Below are 23,661 nucleotides of genomic sequence, written 5' to 3'. Positions count from 1 at the left end.
TTAACAGTGCAGGAGGCCATTCGGCCCATCGAGTCTGCACCGGCTCTTGGAAAGAGCACCCTACCCAAGGTCAACACCTCCACCCTATCCCCATAACCCAGTAACCCCACCCAACACTAAGGGTATTTTAGACACTAAGTGCAATTATCATGGCCAATCCACCTAACCTGCACATCTTTGGACTGTGGGAGGAAACCGGAGCGACTGGAGGAAACCCACGCACACACGGGGAGGATGTGCAGATTCCGCTAGGATCACCAGACCCTTGAACTTGTTCTGCTATTCAAATAGATTATGACTGACCCGAAGAAATCTCATTGCATTTCAGAAAACCCCATCTTAATCAGAAACTTTTGTCTAAATTCCCACTTATGACCCTCAGTAGCTAGCTCATTCGTCACCATTCAATACTTGAGTGGTATTCGCCTTATTAGAATTCCCAGACAGTTTATGGTTTACACTCTGTGTTTGACAGGGACAATCAGCAATTTTAGAAGAAGGGACAATGATCAGCTTGGACCTAGATTAGAATACATAAAGACAGCATGTCTGCTGGAGCGGTGATTAAAATTGAGGTAATCAGTGATTTTGCAGGGGAAATGTTTTGATAATAGATATTAAAATCCATTTACCTGTTTGCGGCTAGATAGCTAATGTAATGTTCTCACAATTTGAGCCTGGGTAAACAAATCAAGGCACATCTTGTAACAAGAGACAAAAATTGTTGTGCGCTTTTGAGTGTAGCTGGTATAACAGGAGGAGCCTCATCTGTCAGCTCAGCAGAAAGTTTTCAGCTTTGTCCTGAAAAAGGTTTCTCTCTCCAAGATCTCTGCACCAAGATACATACGCGGCACCAAGATACATACGCGGCACCAAGATAAGTAAGCAAAACCTGGTTGTTGACTTTATACATAAATGGTGCTTGAAGTATATGTAATGCTGAATTGGAATTTAAAGGCAGATTTCAGGAAGAAAGTTAAGATGTTGTAACTATTATCTGTAAAGCTATTTCTTTGTTGCTAATGTGCTTAATTATGTGTTCAAATGAAAGTTTGTTTTAATATAAAAGCTGTCCACTGTGTTATCACTCCTGTGGGGCAGTAACATTTCCTCACAGTTTTACCAAATGCAAATAATAGGGTTGGCGTCAGGGATCATAACCAATATCAGGCTTCCGATCCTTCATCCTACCCCACTTCACCCACCCCCAGTACTGCTGCCAAAGTCCAAATTTCCATTGTGACAAATTGGCAACAGGATATTGACTCCGAGTGTTTGGTCAATTGTAAGATAAAAGAAACTGAGACAATGATTTCATGGAGGGAATTGGAGGATACGGATGGGAGATGGGGAAGAGGAACGGAGAACCAAAATTCAGCGCTTTTGGGAGAGAGGATAAAAAGTTTAAAGGGGTGAAAAATAATTTAACTAAGAAAAGAGCATTACCTGAACTCGGGGAGGAAAGTAATTGGGGCAGCAAAGCTGGCCTTGAGGAAATGTTACGCTGGATAAATTTGTATTTTGCGACATTTAATATGTAGCAGCATCAGTGAAAAGAAATCCCACTTTTAGATGACTGAACCCTTTGCTTGTTGAAAACAAAGCTAACATGACAGTAGGTAACTAGTATTCTTTAGGCAAATTTAACCTACATCTAACAATAAACAATCACTCAATCTCAAGTATTACATATATTTAAGAAAGTTACCTCTCTTGAATAAGGTTCAGTAAATGTCACTGTATTAAACAGAAATTCTTTGCTTTGTTTCACAGATTGAGTGGTTCATTTCAAAGACTGCCTGCTCACCAGGTACCTACCAGCTTTGATAGCTGCAGGTTTACCTGGCCATCTTTGTGCCACAGCGCTCCTCCATGGGGGCTCCCCTGGGTGAGATAGTTACTCTGTTCTATACTGTACATGTGGCAGCAGCACTCCACTCACACCGAGATAATTCACTCACTCAGTTAATCCACATTCCTGATGGGAACGGTGAACGATTGACAACAAAAAACGGAACAAAAACTGACAGCTCACTCTTGGAACTTCCTATTGACGGGGGCTATTCAATTGTTTCTCTTAAACCACCATTTCAGGGTATCCTGTCATTCCATCATATTCCACACAACCCTGACCACAGTGCCCTAGGGAGGAAGAATATAGCATTATTAGAGAAGTACTTCCAAATAATTATATTTTTCTCCCCTGTTCAGTAGCTTTACTTACAAACCTATGTCCCATTGCATTTTATGCAACAAAATGTCATAGGTTGTTGCAGTTTTTGTAAGGTTATCATAGTTGTGTAAAAGTATAGTTAGTGCCACTTAATTCCTGTGCACCTGTGTTGTCTTTAAATTTGAAACCTTTCACCAGGAAAGAAGTTGCATTCATCAAGCTGAGTAATGTCAGTGCGAGTGGCCTGGATTCTCCGAAACCCGGTCAAGTGTTGACGCCGGCATAAACACCGGAGTGGTGTACGCCGATGCCGGGACTCCTGGCCCAGCAATGGTGTTCAGGGGGCTGGCACGGCACCGGAGTGCTGTGCGCGCCTCCAGCGGCAATAGGAGGCCCTGCACGGCCGGCACGGGCCTGCGCATGCCGGCACATGGTTGCCGTCTCCGCTACGGCACATGCGCGTGGTGGCCATCTCCAAACCAGCGCAGAGCAACATGACGGGGCCTTACAGCGGGCCGCAGGGTAGGAGGTAGGCCCCCTCCAGATCACGGCTGCCCGCCGATCGGAAGCCACCGATCGCAGGCCTGGACCCCGTGGAGGCCCCTCCCCAGATCCCCCCCCACCAGGACGTCCACCGCGGCCGCGAGTCCGACCTCTCACGGGGTGGTACCAGGTTGGAACCACGCCGGCGGGACTCGGTGGGAGTTCAGCCGGTCGCCCGCGGAGAAACGACACGGGGGCCTATTTCAGCAGCCCCCAACCTGCGCCGTGACCACGAGGGCGTGACTGCCGCCGATTCTCCAGTCACCAGAGAATTGTGGCCCGGCGTCAAAGTGGCCTGGCAGGAATTTCCTGCGCCTTCGGCGATTCTCCGGCACGGGCTTGGAGAAACCCGCCCAGGATGTTTAGTTTACTGTTTTAGAAATCCAGTCTGAGGATTAACTGCACCAGGTTAGGTCTCATTTGGCAGAGAACAAAACTCTCTACAATCTATGTTAACAATGTATCTGAGCAAGGCTGAGCAGACCATCTCAGATCTAACCCTCAATTTCTCACACCAACCATCAATGCAATTGAAAAGCACCAATATGCTGAATTACAAGCAATTTTGAACCGTGCACCTACCTTCCTCGCATTTCAGTTCCAATTCTTACTCAGCCTCCCAATTATGCCAGGTAACAGGCCCTTTAATCTTTGAACTCAGTACCAAATGCAGTGCTTATAGTTCTACTTTTCATTAAAAATCAACCATACAAGTTTATTTAAATTGTAGATTTATTTTAAACAAAAATGTATTAACGTATCGGTTCACGAATCCTTTGTATATAACTTTGTTTTCCTTGCAACAACAGTGCTGGTGAGCAGCAGAAAAGATGGAAGAGCAGAAACTCAATGTGTGAAAATGGGCCAGCTGACAAAGAACAAAAAGTGATCCTTGAAAGAAAAAAAATGGCCAGATAGTAATCACACCAAAATCCAGTCACTCATTACCTTCTTACACCTGCATTGAGGGGATTCTTTTCCAGATACAGGACATTATGTTTATGCATCACTATACAACATTTAAACTATTTACAAATAATCTGTGAATCAGCTGTTCTCTCAGAGAAGATTAGTAAAATCTCAGTGACTATGTCACATTAACGAGTTTGCAACTCCTAGGAGTTAGTCTTTAAAGTCTACAAGTTTCTATGACTTTCACTTTAAAAAGCCATGATTTTAGAAATACCACATTTACAGCATTAACTAGAATCATTCATTCATAATACTTAGGCTTTCCTGTTTTTAAAACAAATACTCAACCGTTTCAAGAATAATGACTGCCTGCAATATACTAAATGTGTCCTCATCTTGTACAAATGATATGCTATAGGGAAACTGATGTTAATCGGTTATTTATATCTCAATTAATCAACAACAGAAACAACTAGAGATGATTTTAAAATGGCTGCACAGTATGTGGAACTGGCAGAGGGAGGGTTTAGAAAGTGGGACAAAAATCTCGATATTTGAACAGTCTCAATTTAAAAGTAAATTTAAAAGAGCAAATAAGGCTCAAATTCACTAAAACTAATAGTTTTCCTCCTGGTCATAGAGGTGTATCATAGCAATCTGGGAGCTGGTCCAGTTGATACTGGCGTTGTTGTTGTTCCTGGTGTTGCTTCATTATCTCTTTCACTTCTTCCTCCAATTCTGGGGGAATTATGAATTGGTCATCTGGATCGGGCTGCGCAGGAGCAGCAAAGTAGCCTCCACTCTTTTTCATTGGTGCATCAGCTGCCACCTCAATCAAGTTGTGGCTCTTCTCTGAAGGTGCAACAGAACCATTTCCGCGCCTCCGACCAATAGTCCCTGTTGTGGAGTATTCAAATTTATTGTTGTCATTACCCAGCCAGTCATTTTCACCATGAACTTTAAGAAGGAGAAGTTTTTCAGAGTTTTCATCTTCATTTGCACTGATAACTATTCCTTCGTCACATGCATCAGAGGTTGAATGTATTGACATTTTTTCCTTGACCTGAATGCAGTGAATGTCAACCTCGACTTCCACTCTGCTGCCATTGGAAAAGACACCTTCAATGGGCTCCTCATCTTCGCTGTCCAATCCGTTGTCTGAAAATGCACTAGAGAAGGTGGCACTGGAGAGTTGTCGCTGGAATGAGTTGGTCAAACATACTGGGTGCAGCATACAACGCTGCTCACCATGGAACATGGGGCCTCCATCATTCATTGTGACATGAAGAGGCTCATCAGAGGCTGTTGAACCAACTTCGCTGCTCATCTCAGAGGTGGATATTTCACTGCTTATCTCAGAGGCAACGCCACTGCTGGATGATGGCATCCCCAATGTATCTGCTGGCCTGTCTTTTATAACCACGTTTACTGATGGAGGGAAAATGCCTGGGCTGGGAGGTGGTACGCCATTCATGTCACAACAGCAGAAGCAATCCTCACTAACGTTCAACTGGACAACCACAGCGCTGATGCTGTCATTGCACCCATAGCTCTGGGCTAGGGTACAGAGCTTCTTAGCAGCAGCTTGGGCATCAGGTACATTTCTCACAGATTCCACAGCTTCCAAATGGGAGATGCTGTCCCAGAGACCCTTACTGCCGAGAATGAAGAACTCGTCTTGAGGTGTAAGTGTAACAGAATGAATATGAGGCTGAGGAACAACGTATGGATGGAGGAATGTGTAGCCCAAAATCCGTGTAGAATCAGTCACCCCATTGACTTTATTGTCCTGCAATAAAAGGTAAAATGTTATTTCAGAGTAATGCAAAATGGTACATAAAAGATGTAGAAATTTTAAAAATTAACAATGATAAAATAGCATAGCCAGAAAACAGAAATTTTTTAATTTGAATTGTAATTGTTTATCTTTTAAATTTGCACAGAGTTTTGGGAACCTATCAGGAGCTTCTTAATGTCAGAATTTGCTCTGTAATCACGACATGAGAATATCATTGAGACATAGTTCTTTAGCACAGAAAAAGCCCTTTGGCCCATCGCATCTGCACTGATCAAAAACCACCAACTAACTGTTCTAATCCCATTTTCCAGCACTTGGCTCATAGCCTTGTATACCTTGGCATCGCAGGTGCACATCTAAATACTTCTCAAGTGTTATGAGGGTCTCTGCCTCCACCACCCTTTCAGGCAGCGAGTTCCACATTCCCACTATCCTCTGTGTGAAAATGTTTTTCCTCACATCCCCTCTAAAACCTCCTGCCTCTTACTTTATGCTCCCTGGTCATTGATCCCTCCACCAAGGGGAAAAGTTTCTTCCTGAAAATGAAAAATGAAATGAAAATCGCTTATTGTCACGAGTAGGCTTCAATGAAGTTACTGTGAAAAGCCCCTAGTCGCCACATTCCGGCGCTGGTACGGGAATCGAACCGTGCTGCTGGCCTGCTTGGTCTGCTTTAAAAGCCAGCGATTTAGCCCAGTGAGCTAAACCAGCCCCAGCCTGTCTACTCTATCTCATAAATTCATACATCTCAATCCCCACTGCCCCAAGGAAATCAACTCCAGTCCATCCAATCCCTTCATAAACAAATTCTCCAGCCAGGCAACATCTTGGTAAATCAGACTATTTAAAAAGCAGAATTTGAGATTATATTTTAAGCCTTAATGAGGGTAATTTTAATTTTAATTGGCAATTTTGTTTGTTGTGCTATCGCCTTCCGTCCATGTGGCTGAGCGTTCTCAGCTGAAAAATTCCTACTTCAGAAGTAAGATTTAGGATAACTGATAGCCCCTGCTCTGTTTGTCCTAAATTTGGAAACTGGTATTCCTGGATCAGCCAAGCCAGAAGATACATTTTCTCAAATGAACCTCGGCATGAACAGCACATTTCTGGTAAAAGGATCAACAGCATCTTCTGAAGTTCAGCTGGAAACAGCTGAACATTTCCACCAGGTTTTCTTGATTTGCTGTTCCAGGCTGCATTGAGAGAATTAATTTTGAACTGTTCCAGCTTTGTTGGCTGTGTATTGGTTTGGCATGTACACCAAGTAATAGAATAATTTTAATTATTCCATCATTTCCTTGTAGGAAATTCCTAAACAGCAACTGAACTTCTCTGCATTGGATCTAACCAGTAACAGAAAGAGGAGGCTCAGAAATTGTCACAAAACTGAATGAGGGTTACTAAGAGAATGATTTTCCCAGGTTATTTTCCCTTGTAGGACTGGAGCAGTTCCAATTTCATTATGTAGAATGAATGAATGAGTGAATGAATGAATGAATGAAGGAAGAAGAATTGAGGTTCAAGAAGTGTAAACCAGTCCACTACACTATATGGCCTCAAGTCTGTGATTTAAAAAAATAATTCCAAACACATTACTCCTCACTTTTCAAATATAATGCAACATGCCTCATGAGGGCAATTTGGTTGAGAACAATTTAATGATTCAAAATATATTCACTATTTTTGGCAATTATAAATTGAATTAGAGGCAATAGCTTTGATAGAATGGCTATAAAAAGCACGTACTTTTCTTCTGCATTTATCTAATTCCATATGCACTTCTCATTGTCAACTAATATTCAGCCCCTGGTGTCCCTCCCTAGAAGCACAAAAAACTGAGCTAGGCTGCAGCAAATACGCACAGTCACAGCTGCACAGCCTTTGAAAATACTAATTTGTTTGTTTCGTAATCTAATACAACTTTTAAAAGAAACAAACAGAACTGATTTGTTAATTTCAAATATCAACAATCTCACCTCCTACAGTGCCAACTGAGACCCATCACTCCCTTATCAGTGGGAAGGTGCAAATTTGCTCTCGCTTCATTTCACAAGATAATACTAGATCCATTGTTCCTTTTATCATATTAAGGTGCGCAATTCATTTCAGTAACATCTTTGTTTCCATCAATTATTCCCGAGTTTGGGCGGCATGTGGCACAGTGGTTAGCACTGGGACTGTGGCGCTGAGGATCCGGGTTCGAATCCCGCCCTTGGGTCACTGTCCATGTGGAGTTTGCACATTCTCCCCATGTCTGCGTGGATCTGACCCCCACAACCCAAAGATATGCAGGTTAGGTGGATTGGCCACGCTAAATTGCCCCTTAATTGGAGAAAAAAATAATTGGGTACTCTAAACTTATATATAAAAAAAAAATTATTCCTGAGTCTATAAATTGTGCTCTTAAAAACTGCATTTCAACAAGACTGCCTCAAATCCTGCCGGACAAAATGCATACATGTGCCAGAATTGTCCAAAAATTTTAAAACTAGTCACATGCAAGCCTCAAATATATCCATATCAAGAATATCATCTGGAAGCAATTAAAAACTGGATAAAACATTTTGCAGTAATTTGGTCACCTGGAAAACTGCCCAGGTAACTCTAGCTGAGTACTGGATATTTTACCTCAGTGACAATAGCTTTGTGCTGTTTAACTCTCTCCAATTCTTCATCACAGCGGACAGAATACAACTTTGAGAGAGGCAATGGCTTGCCATCTCTGCATAGGATGGCTTGGCACTTTCCCACATTGGCTGCAGTCAGCGTGAAGCAGCCACTGGGATCCATAGGGTCGTGTTTTATATGACAAAGCACAGCAGAACCTCCTAGCTTCTGTCCGGCTGTTCCAAGCTTCCTAAAAAATTTAAATTATCAGAACAATTGGAATGAATTATAGTGACGTCAAACATAATAGGTAGTAATAAAAAAAACATATTGGATGGTACACATTTTGTTCCAGAAACATACAATGTTACCATAAGCTGCAGAGCCACAATCCATTTAAAAATGATCTGTGGAGACTGATAGAGAAATTATATATCAATGTATGAAAGAATGCACTTCTGACTTTGATTTGAATAGCATTGAGCAAAAAAAGTTTTCCCCAAAGAATAACAAAATTGTCTCTGAATTCTAGGTTATGATTTATTTGAAACATGTTCAGTGGTGAATTGTGTGCAATTATTAGGTTTCAACATGTGTGGCACTGAGAATCTCATTAAACAGACACACAAATGACACTGAGCAAATAATTCCGCTGTGGAAGAGAAATAGCTGAAGTTCATGTTAACACTAACATCATAATAAAGTAACCAATCCAATTTCTTAGTTTTGAACCACAATTTATGTCTAGAAATCTGCAATGACACTGGTTGTTTACACATCATTACATATTAATAAACAATATAGAATATGACTTCAAAAGTTGGCACTGACACCTGCTGATGGAATGAATTAAAGAATCAAATAAACACCTTCTTATAAAGTTCATAGTGCATAATTACATAAACTCGAGAGTAATTCAAGACTATAATCTAATCGAGGAATACAGATTACTATTACAACAAAAATCCTTGAGCTTTGCTCTCATGCTTTATGCCATTTAAAACCCTTGATTAGATTACTTCTTTGTAATTACTTCCAGCCAAAAATGACTCTGTATAACCTCTGAAATCCTCCCGTTTGTTCTTGGAGCTTTATCTTTAAACTTTCCTCCATTTTGAACAGCTACATTAGACTTTGTTCAGAATTGATGACAAAAAACGTGTGGAACTTTATAGACTGAATTTGTTAACTAACTCTACATTTGCCAGTTTATTTCTTACAGTATCACACTGGCTTTGAACAGATGCATGGCATTTCTCGTTGAAGACAGATCTGTGTGGGAGATGAAATTACTGTTTTAATCATGCCCCCTTTAACCTGCGAATAGATCTCCTAGAGCTGCATGTTCAATTAAATCTTGTAATTATATTATTAAAAAGTCCTTGAGATGTAACACAATTTTTCAAAACGACAAAGGGAAACTGATTCCTAACATGTGTTGAATTAGTTAAATTCAGTCAGTGCAGCAGGGGCATTACAACAGGCCTCAGAACCCCTAGGTCAAGGCTGGTGCTGGGGAGAGATATCAGTCAGATGGTAACCTCTGGTGTGAAGCATGATTAAGAGGATCAGCTATAATCTGTCCAATAGTCATACAACTTCCTTCAGTGATTTGGTTGATGTGTGAAGAATGACCACTTTTTCATGAGGAACTAGAGTTTTACAGGCATCCACAGAACAGTGTGAAGGGGGCAAGAATATGGCAGCAATTTCACTTCCACACACTGATCTGTATTCAAAGAAAAATACGGTGCATCTGTTTAAGGTCAATACCAAAGGAGCTCAAATCTTCAGAAAAGCTGGATATATGATTCAAAGAAAGCAATGAGCACCTATTTTATTTGTCATTTTCTGATCATGGTTAGAATTTTCATTATAGCAGGAAAACACAACTGAAATATTCACAGATCATATCATTGGACATTCAACTCCAGTTTACCTATAATTACCATTAACTGTCCATGTGCTCTGTATATCACTCAAAACCTGGGTAGAGAGCTAAACAACAAACTCAAAAGGTCAAGTTTGACAAACCTTCAGCCACACACTATTTAGTCCAACTTATTCACAGAAAGCGTTTTACGGCTGGAGTGAAAGATCCAGAAGTTTTATGCTAGAATATTAAAAATTGTTAACAGTATCGTTAACTAATGAGAAAACGTGTTTAACAAATAGACACTGGGGCAACTGCCAGGAAAGCACATTCATTATTCGCATGTGCCATGGAAACCAAAGACAAAGTGCTTGGTGCTACAATTTGAATACAAATACTTACTTTGTGCAATTAAAAGCTTTCATTTTTCCTCTTGAACTTTAAGCAAAAGATTGAAGTTGGTACTTGAGAGCTGATGGGGAGGTGAGAGAGGAAAAAAAGATTCCTCCGGTATGCTATTTGCAGCAAAACTGTTCTTTATTAACACTCTTTATAGGCAACAGTGGAAATCTTTCCCACAGTTAAAATGGCATTAACATATAGCACACTGTAGTGAAAATGTATATATTGCCAAAGGGGAGTACAATTGCTCAACTTTGCAGCTGCAATTGTCCTAAAAGCAGAATTTGGGATGTCAATCGTGTCTGTGTGAAGAAGGTCCAAGTGTAGGTAAGATACTCCTCCAGAGTAAAGAGGTTGACAAAATCGTCTCCATTCCCAAGTTGTTCCTATGCATCACATTGCAAGCAGATTTTAGTAATTGTCTAAGAATGACCACCTGCCCACCCTCTCCAGCAGGTGCAAGTGTGAGAAGGTCCAATTGAAAATAATTTGTATCACAGCTGGACTTTTGATCCTGCTCTTTTTCATATTACCTTTCATGCAAGGATACGAGTCATATACAACATGCATTGTGCTGGTAAAAAAAACAAATCATTGTATTTCAGGGGACTCAGTTATGAATAGCACAGGAAAAACCACATTTTTTAGTTGCTGATTGAGTTCAGTTTTGAGGTTATTTTCTCCAAAGTTAAATGGGTTATCTTCCAGATTTTGGTTTGTACTAGGAAGTCCCCACTTAAAAAGTTGTAGTTGTGTTCCTCAAAATCATGACTTTAACAATTTGTGATCATTGGTTTTATCACTGATTCCTATGAAAATCTAAGTTAGGCTCTTACTTGGAAAAATCAATGTACAAGTTGAAATACTGTACAGATATATGTGCAGTAGTGTGCATTCCTAGCTGCAATAGCTTGCAAAATACAACAAATCAATAAATACAAAATAAATACTGCAGTTGGTATTTTAGTACCATATCAGAAAGACACTTTAAAACATTACAAGTCTAGAACCAGAAGACACATCTCAGAATAAGAGGTAAGGCCATTTAGGATCGAGTTGATGGGGAATTTCCATCAGTCAGAGGGCAGTAAATTTTTGGAATTCCCTAGCTCAGAGGGCTGTGGAGGCTCAGTCATTGAGTATGTCCAAAACAGAAGTCAATACATTTTTTGATACCAATGACATTAAATGATACACGGATAGTGCGGGAAGGTAGTGTTGATGTAGCGCAGCCATGACCATGATCTAATTAAATGGCGGAGCAGGCTCGAGGATGAATGGCTTACTCCTGCATGTAGGTTCCTAAATGTCCAAATTAATAAATTAAATAACCATTAAAATAAAATAAATTTTAAAACATAAAATAAGTATAAATGCAAATTAATGTTAAAAATGATTTAGCACTGCTGCCTCACAGCTTTAGGGGCATGGGTTCAATTCTGATTTTGGGTAACTGTCTGTGCGGAGTTTGCACTTCCTCCCCATGTCTACATGTGTTTCCGCCGGGAGCTCCGGTTTCCTCCCACAGTCCAAAGATGTACAGGCTAGGTGGATTGACCAAGCTAAATTGCCTCTTAGTGTCCAAAAGGTTAGGTGGGGTTACTGGGTTAGGGTGGGGGGTATGGATTTAATTAAGGTGCCCATTTTCAAGGGCTGGTGCAGACTCGATGGGCCAAATGGCCTCCTTCTGCACTGTTGATTCTATGAACTGCCTGGTTGCTGAGTGACTGGGCTCCATCTAGTGGCAGAAATTCGTCGGCGTAGGGAGCAGTTGAAGATCAAGTCCCAGAACTTCAGTCAGTGCTTACTGAGAGCAGGAACAGGAATGTTGGGGAAATGAGCCGGGCTGAAGAAGCCCCTGATGGCAACGACAGGCACTGGTGACTTTCAAGGTAAGAACAGAGGGTGCAAACAGGGGGAAGAGGGATTACAGGGCTGAGAGCAAGGGTGAGGAGTAAGTTTAAGAAGTTCCGGATGTTTGCAATGGACACCATTGACTTTAAATGTGTGAATAGAGGGTGGGAACAGAATGGGGTTTCAAGATGGACTGAGAGCAGGAGAGGGACTGAGAGCAGGAGAGGAACGGAGGGCATGAGAAGAGAGGCACAGAAGAGGTTCCCAGTGCTGGCGGTGCTGGGAAAAATGCCAATTACGCATGTGGGTTGCAGGCCACAACAGTTACAGTGACCGTTTCAACGTTAAACATATATTATTATTTAAATATATACTTATTTTATGAACAATGTTAAAGTGAAACAATGATTACTTTTTCTTTATTCATTCAAGGATGGGGGCTTCGCTGATTATACCAGCGTTTATTTACTATCCCTAATTATCGTTGAGAAGGTGACGGTCAGCTGCCTTCTTGAACCACTGCAGTCCATGTGGTGCAGGTACACCCATCCGTGCTGTCTGGGAGGAAGTTCAAGGATTTTGACCCAGAGATAGCGAAGAAACAGTGATATATTTCAAGTCAGGATCATGATTGGCTTGGACGGAACTTCAGATGGTGGTGCTCCCAGGTATCTGTTACCCTTGTCCTTCTCGATGATTGTGCTTGTGGGTTTGGAAGTGCTGTCAGGAATGTTGGGCGAGTTCCTGCAGTGCACCTTGTAGATGGTACATATGGCTGCTAGTGTGCTTTGGTGGTGGAAGGAGTGAATGTTTCTGAAACGGTTGCCTTCACCTAGATAGTGTCAAGCTTCTTGAGTGCTGTAGGAGTTGCATTCATCAGGCAAGTGAACAGTATCCCATCACACTCCTGACCTATGCCTTCTAGATGGTGGACAAGTTTTGGTGAGTCAGAGTGAGTTACTTGCCACGTAATTCCAATCTTTTTAACCTGCTCTTCTCACCACAGCATTTATACGGCTAAGCTAGATACGTTTCTGGTCAACGGTAATTCCCAGAATGTTGATAGTGGAGGATTGTGCTGTGGTAATACCATTGAATGTCAAGGGGCAATGGGTAGACTCTCTCTTGTTGGAGACTGCACTGGTTTGGCACTTGTGTGGCGAAAATATTACTTGCCACATCTCAGCCCAAGCCTGGATATTGTCCAGGTCTTGCTATATTGGACACGGACAGCTTCAGTATCATAGCCTTCGTAGCACTGTGGCTTCACAGCGCCAAGGTCCCAGGTCCGATTCCCCGCTGGGTTACTGTCTGTGCGGAGTCTGCATGTTCTCCCTGTCTCTGCATGGGTTTCCTCCTAGTGCTCTGGTTTCCTCCCACAGTCCAAAGACGTGCAGGCTAGGTGGATTAGCCATGATAAATTGCCCTTCGTGACCAAAAAAAGGTTAGGTGGTGTTACTGGGTTACGGGGATAGGGTGGAAATGAGGGCTTAAGTGGGTTGTGCAGATCGATGGGCCTAATGGCCCCCTTCTGCACTGTATGTTCTATGTTCTATGATCGATGGCAAAGCAGACTTGTTGGGCCAACTGGCCTAATTCTGCTCCTGTATCTTATGAACTTATCTTCTATCTTATGAATATCCCCACTTCTGACCTTATGATCAAGTGAAACAGCTGAAGATAGTTAGGCCTAGGACAATACCCTGAGGGACACCTGCAGTAATAGCCTGGAGCAGAGATGACTGACTGTGGAGGTCAACTGTTTCCTGACACACCTAATAGGTAGAGGATAGTTATTTATAATAAATATTAAGTCCCAGTTTTACCCATTTTATTTCAACACTCTCATAACCTCAGGTCATCTCAAAACATAACAGTTTACAAAACAGCATAACACAGCATAATTCGCTTTACGAGATTAAAACAAACACTAACTGATTTAATGAATAAGTTTTTCAAGACAGTGCCCAAGGACAGCAACAGCATGGCACGACAAGGTAACATGAAGGCTCTATTGTTATAACAGCTAAGTCAGCAAAAGGCCAGTTCAAACTGACCTTGATAACAGCACAATATTGCATTCTTTAACATACACACAGGAATGCAGATACGAAACAATTAGAACTAATGTTGCATATTAAAGATGGACAGCTTGCCGTCAAATCAGATGTGTTTGAGTCTAACCCAAACCAATTAGGATTATATTGGGGTGTAATTAGATGGCTTAAGACAGATATGAAACAGTATAGTTGTAAGTTTCGTTCGGCCATTTTTAGTTGAAGCTGGAGCTGGGCTGGATCATTAGCTGGATTTCGCTCTCTCTTTTTCTTGAATCATCTATACTTTGATCTGAACTATTCACTGTCTCCCTGTATTCATATTTAATTTTCAGACTTTGCCTTTAAAAGTTATTGCGAGCTGTTTGCCTAAGCAAGAAAATAATTTCTGTGATTCTTTGAAAGCTTCAAATTGCCTACGAATTGCCTTTTTAAATGACTTTCAAATGGTAATCAACAGAAGACAAATAAAACAATTCCTATTTGCACCCGAGATGTTTTAACTTAAATTTCTACTGAGTTCCAGTAATCGCAAAGTGCTGCTGAAACCGAATGGTTAAATCTATCACTGACCTCCAATAACCACAACCATATTCCTTTGTGCAAGGTATGATTCAACGGACAGTTTTCCCCTGGATTTTCACTGACTCTAGTTTTGCCAGGGCTCCTGGATGCCACACTCTGTAAAATGTGGCCTTTATGTCAAGAGCAATAACTCTCAACTCACCTCTGGAGTTCGTCTCTTTTGAACCAAGACTGCAATGAGGTCAGGAGCGGAGTTACCCTTGGTGGAATCCAAACTGAACGTTAGTGAGCAGAGTACTGTTAAACAAGTGCCGCTTGATGACCACTTCTATCAAGATGTGCACTGATACCAGAGTGGTAACTGCTGGGTTGGATTTGTCCAGCTTTTTGTGTACAGGACATACCCAGCAATTTTCCACAGATGCCAGTATTGGTTAGAGGCATGACAAGTTCTGGAGCACAAGTCTTCAATATTATTGCTGGAATATTGTCAAGGTCATAACCTTCGCAGTATCCAGTGCCTTCAGCCCTTTCTTGAAATTACATCAAGCGAACTGAATTGACTGAAGACTGGCATCTATGATGCCGGGGATCTCTGAAGGAGGCAGAGATGGATCATCCACTCAGCACTTCTGGCTGAAGATTGTAGCAAATTGTAGCCTCATCTTCTGTACTCGGGCTAGGCTCCCTCATCATTGAGATAGCGATATTTATGGAGCCTCCTTCTCCAATGAGTTGTTCATTGTCCAGGGTTTGACAGGAGAGAAATCAAATCAATTGGCTGGACATATGAACAAGGAGAAGGCCATTTGCTCCTCAAGCCTGCTCCCCTATTCAATAGGATTGTGGCCGATCTGATAACTGCAAATCCGCATCCTGCTTACACTCAATAACGAATCATCCGCTTGCTTCCAAGAACATATCCACTTCAACTTTGAAAATATTCAAAGACTGTGCTTCCACCGCCTTTTCAGGAAGAGGGTTCCAAAGACTTGCCACAAGAGAAAACATTTGCTTCCTCTCCACTTTAATGGGCGACTCCTTATTTTTAAACAATGACCCCTAGTTCCAGATTCCCCCACGAGAGGAAACATCGATTCCACATTCACCCTGTCAAGATCCCTCAGGATCTTATATGTTTCTTTTTATAATTCTTTTTAAAATTCCAATTAAGGGACAAATTTAGCATGGCCAATTCATCTACCCTGCACATCTTTCAATTGCAAGGGTGACCCATGCAGACAGGGAGAGAATGAGCAAACTCGACACGGACAGTGACCCGGGGCCAGGATCAAACCCGCATCCTCAGCGGCATGAGGCTGCAGTGCTAACCACTGCACTACCGTGCCACCTTAGGATCTTATATGCTTCAATCAAGTCCCCTGTTACTATTCTGAACCCCAGTGGATACAAGCCTGGCCTGTTCAACCTTTCCTCCAAAGACAACTCATCCATTCCAGGTATTCATCCAGTAAAGCTTCTCTGAACTGCTTCCAACACATTTACATCCTTCCTAAAATATGGTGACCAATACAGTACTCCATATGTGGTCTCACTAGTGCCCTGTATAACTGAATCATAACCGTCCTACCTTTGTATTCAATTCCCCTTACAATAAATTACAACATTCCTAATTCCAGCTTTCCTAATTACTTGGTGTAGCTGCATACTAGCCCTTTTGTGATTCATGCACTAAGACACCCAGATCTCTCACCATTTGGATAATACGCTCTCTTTTATTCTTTCCACCAAAATGAACAATGTCATATTTGCCCACATTATACTCCATTTGCCAAATATTTGCATACGCACTTAACCTACATCCTTTTATACCCTCATTATATCTTCTTCACAACTTGCTCTCCTATCTATCTTTGTATCATCAGCAAATCTGGTAACCATCCCATCCAAGTTATAGATTGTACAATTTACAATCTATAAATTGTAAACAGTTGAGGTCGCCGTACTGATCCCTGTGGCACACCACTCATTACACCTTGCCAACCTGAAAAAAAACTATTTCTACATATTCTCTGCTTCCTGCCAGCCAACCAATCTTCTATTCACGCCCTCTGTACCAGGAGATTTATTTTCTGCAATAACCTTTGATGTGGCACTTTATCAAATTCCTTCTGAAGTTCTATGTACAATACATCCACCTTTTAGCCAAAGCACAGATTACTTCCTCAAAGAACTCCAACAATTGTTTAAATATGATTGCCCGTTCACAAAATCATGTTGACTCCACCTGATTACCTAAAGGGCACGATCTAACCAAATTCGTTCCAAGCTTGGTAGTGAGCGGGAAATATCGATTGCTTCCCGACAGCTGAACCAGCAAGGCCGTCACCCACATCTAACAGTAATTGGTCCACATAACAAGACCTCAGGAATTTCACGCTGCAAATGACTGACCTGCCGGCTGATTCGCTGGGACCAAGCCCAGCAGCTTCTTGCTAACGAGAGGAAGCAGCTCTGAAACCAGTCCCGCAGAGCAAACTCCACACAGCACACAGCTATGCCACCGTATAGACCAGCTCCAAGATTCAGAGATGCCTACCTCGCCAGGCTGTTGGACACGATGGAGTCCAGACAGGATACCCTGTTCTCACGAGGTCAGCCATAGGGCAGCTACTGCAGCGCAGGGAGTGTGAACAGGAGGACCGGCACCCAGTGTCACAATAAGGTCAACGACCTCCAAAGGGCCGCATAGGTGAGTTGGCACCAGCCCCCTGGTACCGGTCCCCCTGTCACCCACCCCCCAATCCAGATGACTATGTGCGTGGCACCACCCCCACCCAGCAACATACCATGCCCCAGCCCACTGATGCCTGTCCCCTACCACCCCCCCCCCACCCCCCCAGCAATGCGTGAAGCACATGATGTCCCCACCCAGATTACATTCTGCACCCTTGCCACACTCGATGCTTCCTCCAAGTGGTGTCCAACATTGAGGAGGACTGATTCATCAGTTTGGGGAGGTGGTGGGGTCAGTGATACATGGTAATCAACAGGAAGCTTTCACGCCCATGTTTGACTTAATGCCCTGAGACTTCATGGTCTCCGGAGTCAATTTTGAGGACTCCAAGGGAAACTCCCTCCTAACTTTCTAGCAATGTGCCACCACCACTTCTGCTCAGTCTGTCCTGCCAGTGGACAGGACATGCCCAGGAATGATGATGATGATGATGTCTGGGACAGTGTCTCCAAGGTATAATTTCATGTGTATAACTATGTCAGGCTGTTGCTTGACTGTGAGAGACAACCAATTTTGGCATAAGCCCTCCATTTTCATAAGTAGCACTTTACAGGGTCGACAAGGCTGAGTTTTCCATCCTATCCGGTGCTCAGGGTGGCGCAGTGTTTAGCACTGCTGCCTCACGGTTCCAAGATCCCAGATTCAGTCCCGGCCCCAGCCCCAGGTCACTGTCCCTGTGGAGTTTGCACATTCTCTCTGTATCTGCATGGCTTTCATTCCCACAGCCCAAAAGGCTGGATAGGTGAATTGGCCACGCTAAATTGCCTCTTAATTGGAAAAAAAGAATTGGGTACTCTAAATTTTTTTTTTTTTTTTTATAATTTCCGGAGCCTACGTCGATGCTGGATGGTCCATTCCTCTGAGACTTTGTAGTGTTTTGATACAACTGAGAGGCTTGTGAAGCCATTTCAGAGGGCAGTTAAGTCACATGGAGGCCAGACCAGGTAAGGACGGCAGATTTCCTTCCCTAAAGGACAGTTATGAACCACTTGGGTTTTTATAACAATCGACAGTGGTTCATGGCCATCACAAGACTTTTATTTCCACTATTTTTTCTACCATCAATGTTAACCTGACTGGTTTACAATTCCCTGCCCGTGTTCTGGCCTCCTTAAATATAAGAATTGAGTGATGAATATAGGGATAATTATAAGTGAAAATTAATTATATGACTCATAGAAGCTTTTAAAATGAGGCATTGTGTTGCTTCTGTGTTGTCATCTTGATGTGGTCAGATGGTCAATGGCCTTGAGAAACTAGGCCTGACAAAGAATTGGACACTTTAAATTAAACCGCAGCAGAGCAGCATGGTCGCGCAGTGAGTAACACTGGTGCCTCATGGCACCGAGGACCCAAGTTCGATCCCAGCTCTTGGTCACTGTCCGTGTGGAGTTTGCACATTCTCCCTGTGTTTGCGTGGGTTTTGCCCCCACAACCCAAAGATATGCAGGCTAGGTGGATTGGACACGCTAAATTGCCCCTTAATTGGAAAAAAAATAACTGGGTACTCGAAATTTATTAAAATAAATTAAACCCCAGCCAATAGCCTCCGCAATCAGGCCTGATGGGAACATGGACAGGCTATGTTCGAATACACTAGCCAGAGACAGTCAAACAAGGGCAAATCCGAACTTGTCCTGCAAGCTGGGATCGGAGAGTCAGCCTTATCCTAATAAGGTTTTTACCCAGTGAAGGAATGGCGATATATTTTCTTATCCCTTATCCCCACCCCTCTTCTCTTCTCTACCCCCCCCTGACCTTGAGCCAATGAGCTCATAGGCCGGGGATCGCAACACCCAATGGAGTTGCCGATTCCAAATCTGTAGGGCACCAAGAACCCCCACTTGATTGGCCTAACCCTAACCCTTCCACAGACATTCACTCCCTCCATCACTGACACACAGTGACAACCAGGTGTACCATCTACAAATGCACTGCAGGAACTCATCAAGGCTTCTAAACCCACAACTCCGACCATTGAAGCACAAGAGCAGCAGATACCTGGGAACCCCATAACCTGGAAGTTTCCCTCCAAGTCACTCACCATCCTGACTCGGAAATAATTCCCCAGTTTCGGCCACACTCTCTGGCACCTCGGATTCCCGACATCATCATGTATGGAATTGGACACATGTGGACAATGCACCTGAAGACGGACTCTGGGGGTTCTTGGTGCCCTACAGATTTGGAATCGGCAACTCCATTGGGTGTTACGATCCCCGGCCTATGAGCTCATTGGCTCAAGGTCAGGGGGGGGGGTAGAGAAGAGAAGAGGGGTGGGGATAAGGGATAAGAAGGGACGCCTTAACACCATCCCCAGAGAAGACACGACCTGACCCCTTGCAATCCCATGTCGACGGAAGAGGACACGCGAGATCAACCTTCGAGCTTGAGAGGCAGCAGAGCACGGTGAATTGGACCCGGTGACTCGAACAAGTTCATCGACATGGGTAGTGTTTTTGAAAAAAAAAATTCAGAGTACCCAATTCATTTTTTCCAATTAAGGGGCAATTTAGCATGGGCAATCCACCTAGCCTTCACATCTTTGAGTTGTGGGGGCAAAACCCATACAAACACGGGGAGAATGTCCAAACTCCACACGGACAGTGACCCAGAGCCAGGATCGAACCTGGGGCCTTGGGGCAGCAGTGCTAACCACTGTGCCACCGTGCTGCCCTACAGGTAGTGTTTTTAGTTTTTAGTCTTAGCTATCGAGAGCTAAGAGTTACTATGTGAGAGGATTAAGAGTTGTTCTGCCAAGAGTTCTTCATAGGAGGGCTAAAGGTTGTTTTCTCAAGAGTTAACAGTTGTTTGATGAAAGAATTGAGTTGTTTTGTCCAAAAGAATTGAAAGTTGTTTATGAATAAAATTGGGTTAACCTGTGAACCTGTTGTCCTTTGTTCATCTCAGAAGGGCACCTGGGTAAACATTTTAATAAGTGTCTGAAATTCACCAGACAACACGGAATACGAATCAATTATTTTAAAACATTACTGAGTGAGGAATAACTTTTCATTTAAAGCAGGAAACATCTTATTTACCATGAGTGAAAATAAATTGAAAATCTGTGGTTCAAATTGGCATTTTGTTTTTTGACTTTAAAAAAATTTGATTAAATGCACAAACAGAATATGCATGAAGACAGCAAGACATGTCACCGAGGCACCCTCAGCTAAGCCGAGCCAAATTAGACAACTGATACTAGACACTAAATTTCTCCATTCAAATAAGATGGTATTAAATTGCAACATTAAAATTATCCAGCAGCAACAACACATCATCATGTAACAGATTCTGAATGAATTTACTAACCTCTGCATGACCAGAAAAGTATTAGTCATGTATTCCTCATCGCTCTTTGATTTCTGCAGCTCCTCTGCCAAAACATCGCTCATGGTGCACTGCAGGAGGTAGGGTACTTCTACATTCCGGTCACCATCAAATACTCCGTACAGAGCCTCTCTGTTGTCACAAAAATTATTCACTGACAAGGCAGCCACACACAACCTGGGTTTGAAATAAAGAAAGCAAATTTACCATTTCTTTCCTCCCACAACCTTTTTCTTTAAAATAAAATCCAAATTTTCTGGTTGATTTATTGAGGTGTCAAGGAAGTGTTGCAAATTTCTTCACAATTAAAATTTACATTCCACAGTTTTATAAAATTAACTGCACCATCATAAAACATTGACTCATCTTTAAAAAGTTTAAGGAATGTTTTAATTGCAAAAACTTCTGGATTTAAAACCTCTGGAAAAGACCGAATACAGTTCTTCATCACTGCACAGTAAATCCTCCAAGTATTTAAGGCAGCCTGATCTTTTAAAAATGATAACTACGTTTAGCTTTAGCCAAGAGAACGCAGTTATTTTTTAAGGAACGGCCATAGTCACTTAAATTCTATTCTATGGATGGAATTTCTTTTGAGCATTCATTTTCTGAGGTTGCTCTCAGTTTTGTCATTCTCCTTTTCAACTCTTCTGCAAACTTGTTTCAGTGGAAGATAAAGAAGCCTTTGAATTTGCAAAGATCTATTAAGACACAAGCTCTTTACTTCTGAAGACACAAGGTCTTATATAGATGTAATGTGTTAAGTTACTTTCTGCATCCTAGCAACGGCACAAACAAAGGAAAGAATCTTCGGCAAAGAGCAGACCAGATCACAACAGACAAACCTAGCTTCCAGGATTGGTTTCTTCAGTAAAATGCAAGCTTCTATTAACTGACTTTCAAATGAGAATCTTTCAGAGCAGATGAAGAACTCGCTTTACATGGCACAAATGTCTTTTTCCCTGCACTCATCACAACATAAACACACCTGTTTTTCACTCCAGAAGCTTCTGTATAACCGTGACTCCACACAGCAGGTGCACCGGAAGCCTCACCGACTGTAAAAGATGTGGAGGATTGATCTATCTTAAAGCAACGGATGTTACTGGGATGAATAAGTGGAGCGGGGTGTGTGTGCGCGTTGGGGGGGGGGGGGGGGGGGGGGGGAAGAGAAGAAGAGAGAGAGAGAGAAACCACACAGTGGGAGGAGGATTTGAGGGGAGAGAAAAAAAGAAATCAATTAGACCATTTTACATGTTTAAAATACTTGAGCAGTATAAAAATATGAACAAGTTTTTTTATAGTATTTAATTTTTTTTTAAAAATCTGTATAAAGCTCTGTGCTTCTGGTGGAAGTACTTACTATACATACTGTGCAGTACTATACATAAATTCTGTACATACAGAGTGCATACTGAGTGATTGGCCATGGAAATAAGAACATAAGAACTAGGAGCAGGAATAGGCAACTGGCCCCTCGAGCCTGTTCTGCCTTTCAATGAGATAATGGCTGATCTTTTTGCGGACTCAGCTCCACTTACCCGCCTGCTCACCGTAACCTTTTATTCTCTACTGTGCAAAAACCTATCTACCTTTGCCTTAAAAACATTTAACGAGGTAACCTCAACTTCTTTACTGGTAAGGGAATTCCACAGATTCATAACCCTTTGGGTGAAGAAGTTCCTGCTCAACTCAAGACCTAAATGCAAGAGATATGTGCACTGAATATGCAAGCGTTATCCAGGCTATTTTCATCTTTGAGATGGGCAGCGAGAGTTGAGAAATTTCTCAACTTGGTAGACCTGTCTTCATATAAAGCACCGTATCAGATCCAATTTTCGCCCCTGAAGCAGATCGGAGATGGCTGCAGAGGTGGCAGAATGTGAAGGTGGGCTTTTCAAAAGGCTTGGTTCTCTGGGACTTAATGTTAGATATTCCTTATATGGGTCCTCTATCCCTGACACACTCACATGCCACCTGCATAATTTTGAAAGAGGTTGATTAATAAGCACAATGGTGAAAATGTTAAATCAGAAATTCTAGAGAACTTGAGCCACAAGATCAAATAATCCAAATTATTCTACTTTATAATATTTACTTGGAATATTGCGCACAATTCTGGTCGCCACATGACCAGAAGGATGTGGAGGCGTTGGAGAGGGTGCAGAGGAGGTTTACCAGGATGTTGTCTGGTCCCGAGGGTGTTAGCTATGTGGAGGGGCTGAATAGACTTGGACTGTTTTCATTAGAAAGACGGAGGTTGAGGGGTGACCTGATCGAGGTCTACAAGATTATGAGGGGCATGGATAGAGTGGATGGACAGGCACTCTTTCCCAGGGTGGAGGGGTCAGTCACCAGGGGGTATAGGTTTAAGATCTGTGGAGCAAAGTTTAGAGGAGATGTGCGAGGTAGATTTTTTACACAGAAGGTGGGGAGTGCCTGGAACGCATTGCCAGAGGAGGTTGTGGAAGCAGTTACATTAATGGTGTTTAAAAGGCATCTTGACAAGCGCATGGATGAATGGGTATAGAGGGATACGGCACAAGGAAGTGCTGAGGGTTTTGGCAAAGGTTGGGATCATGACCAGTACAGGCTTGGAGGGTCAAAGGCCTGTTCCTGTGCTGCATTGTTCTTTGTTCTTATAACAAAAAGATAGCTGTATTGATCGGCCTCTGTTTGCAATATCTTCTACGGCTTCAATTTTACCACAAATGTCAGTTTTCATTTATTTGTAGTTTATACAAGAAAGATGTAAATGCAAATGATTTTCGGCTGACACCAAGCAATTCAATTAGCCAGTCAAGCTTATTGTTCTATAGATTGGTGTGC

At 42.4% G+C, this 23,661-nt stretch overlaps 1 protein-coding gene across 1 annotated transcript in view; it reads right to left on the bottom strand.

The window, feature by feature from the left end:
- Positions 1 to 3,430: 3,430 nt before the first annotated feature.
- The window catches only part of LOC119965755 (PH domain leucine-rich repeat-containing protein phosphatase 1-like), a 247,012-nt gene continuing 226,781 nt past the window's right edge, over positions 3,431 to 23,661 (bottom strand). The window contains 4 exon segments of the mRNA XM_038796547.1: positions 3,431 to 5,417; positions 8,055 to 8,283; positions 20,815 to 21,009; positions 21,821 to 21,937. Coding sequence (XP_038652475.1) covers positions 4,263 to 5,417; positions 8,055 to 8,283; positions 20,815 to 21,009; positions 21,821 to 21,937 — 1,696 coding nt within the window. The 3' untranslated portion in view covers positions 3,431 to 4,262.

Source organism: Scyliorhinus canicula, chromosome 5 (genome assembly GCF_902713615.1).
Source record: "Scyliorhinus canicula chromosome 5, sScyCan1.1, whole genome shotgun sequence".
NCBI classification, from domain to species: domain Eukaryota; kingdom Metazoa; phylum Chordata; class Chondrichthyes; order Carcharhiniformes; family Scyliorhinidae; genus Scyliorhinus; species Scyliorhinus canicula.
Note: the sequence above shows the minus strand (reverse complement) of the source record. Positions and strands in the feature narration are given on the sequence as shown.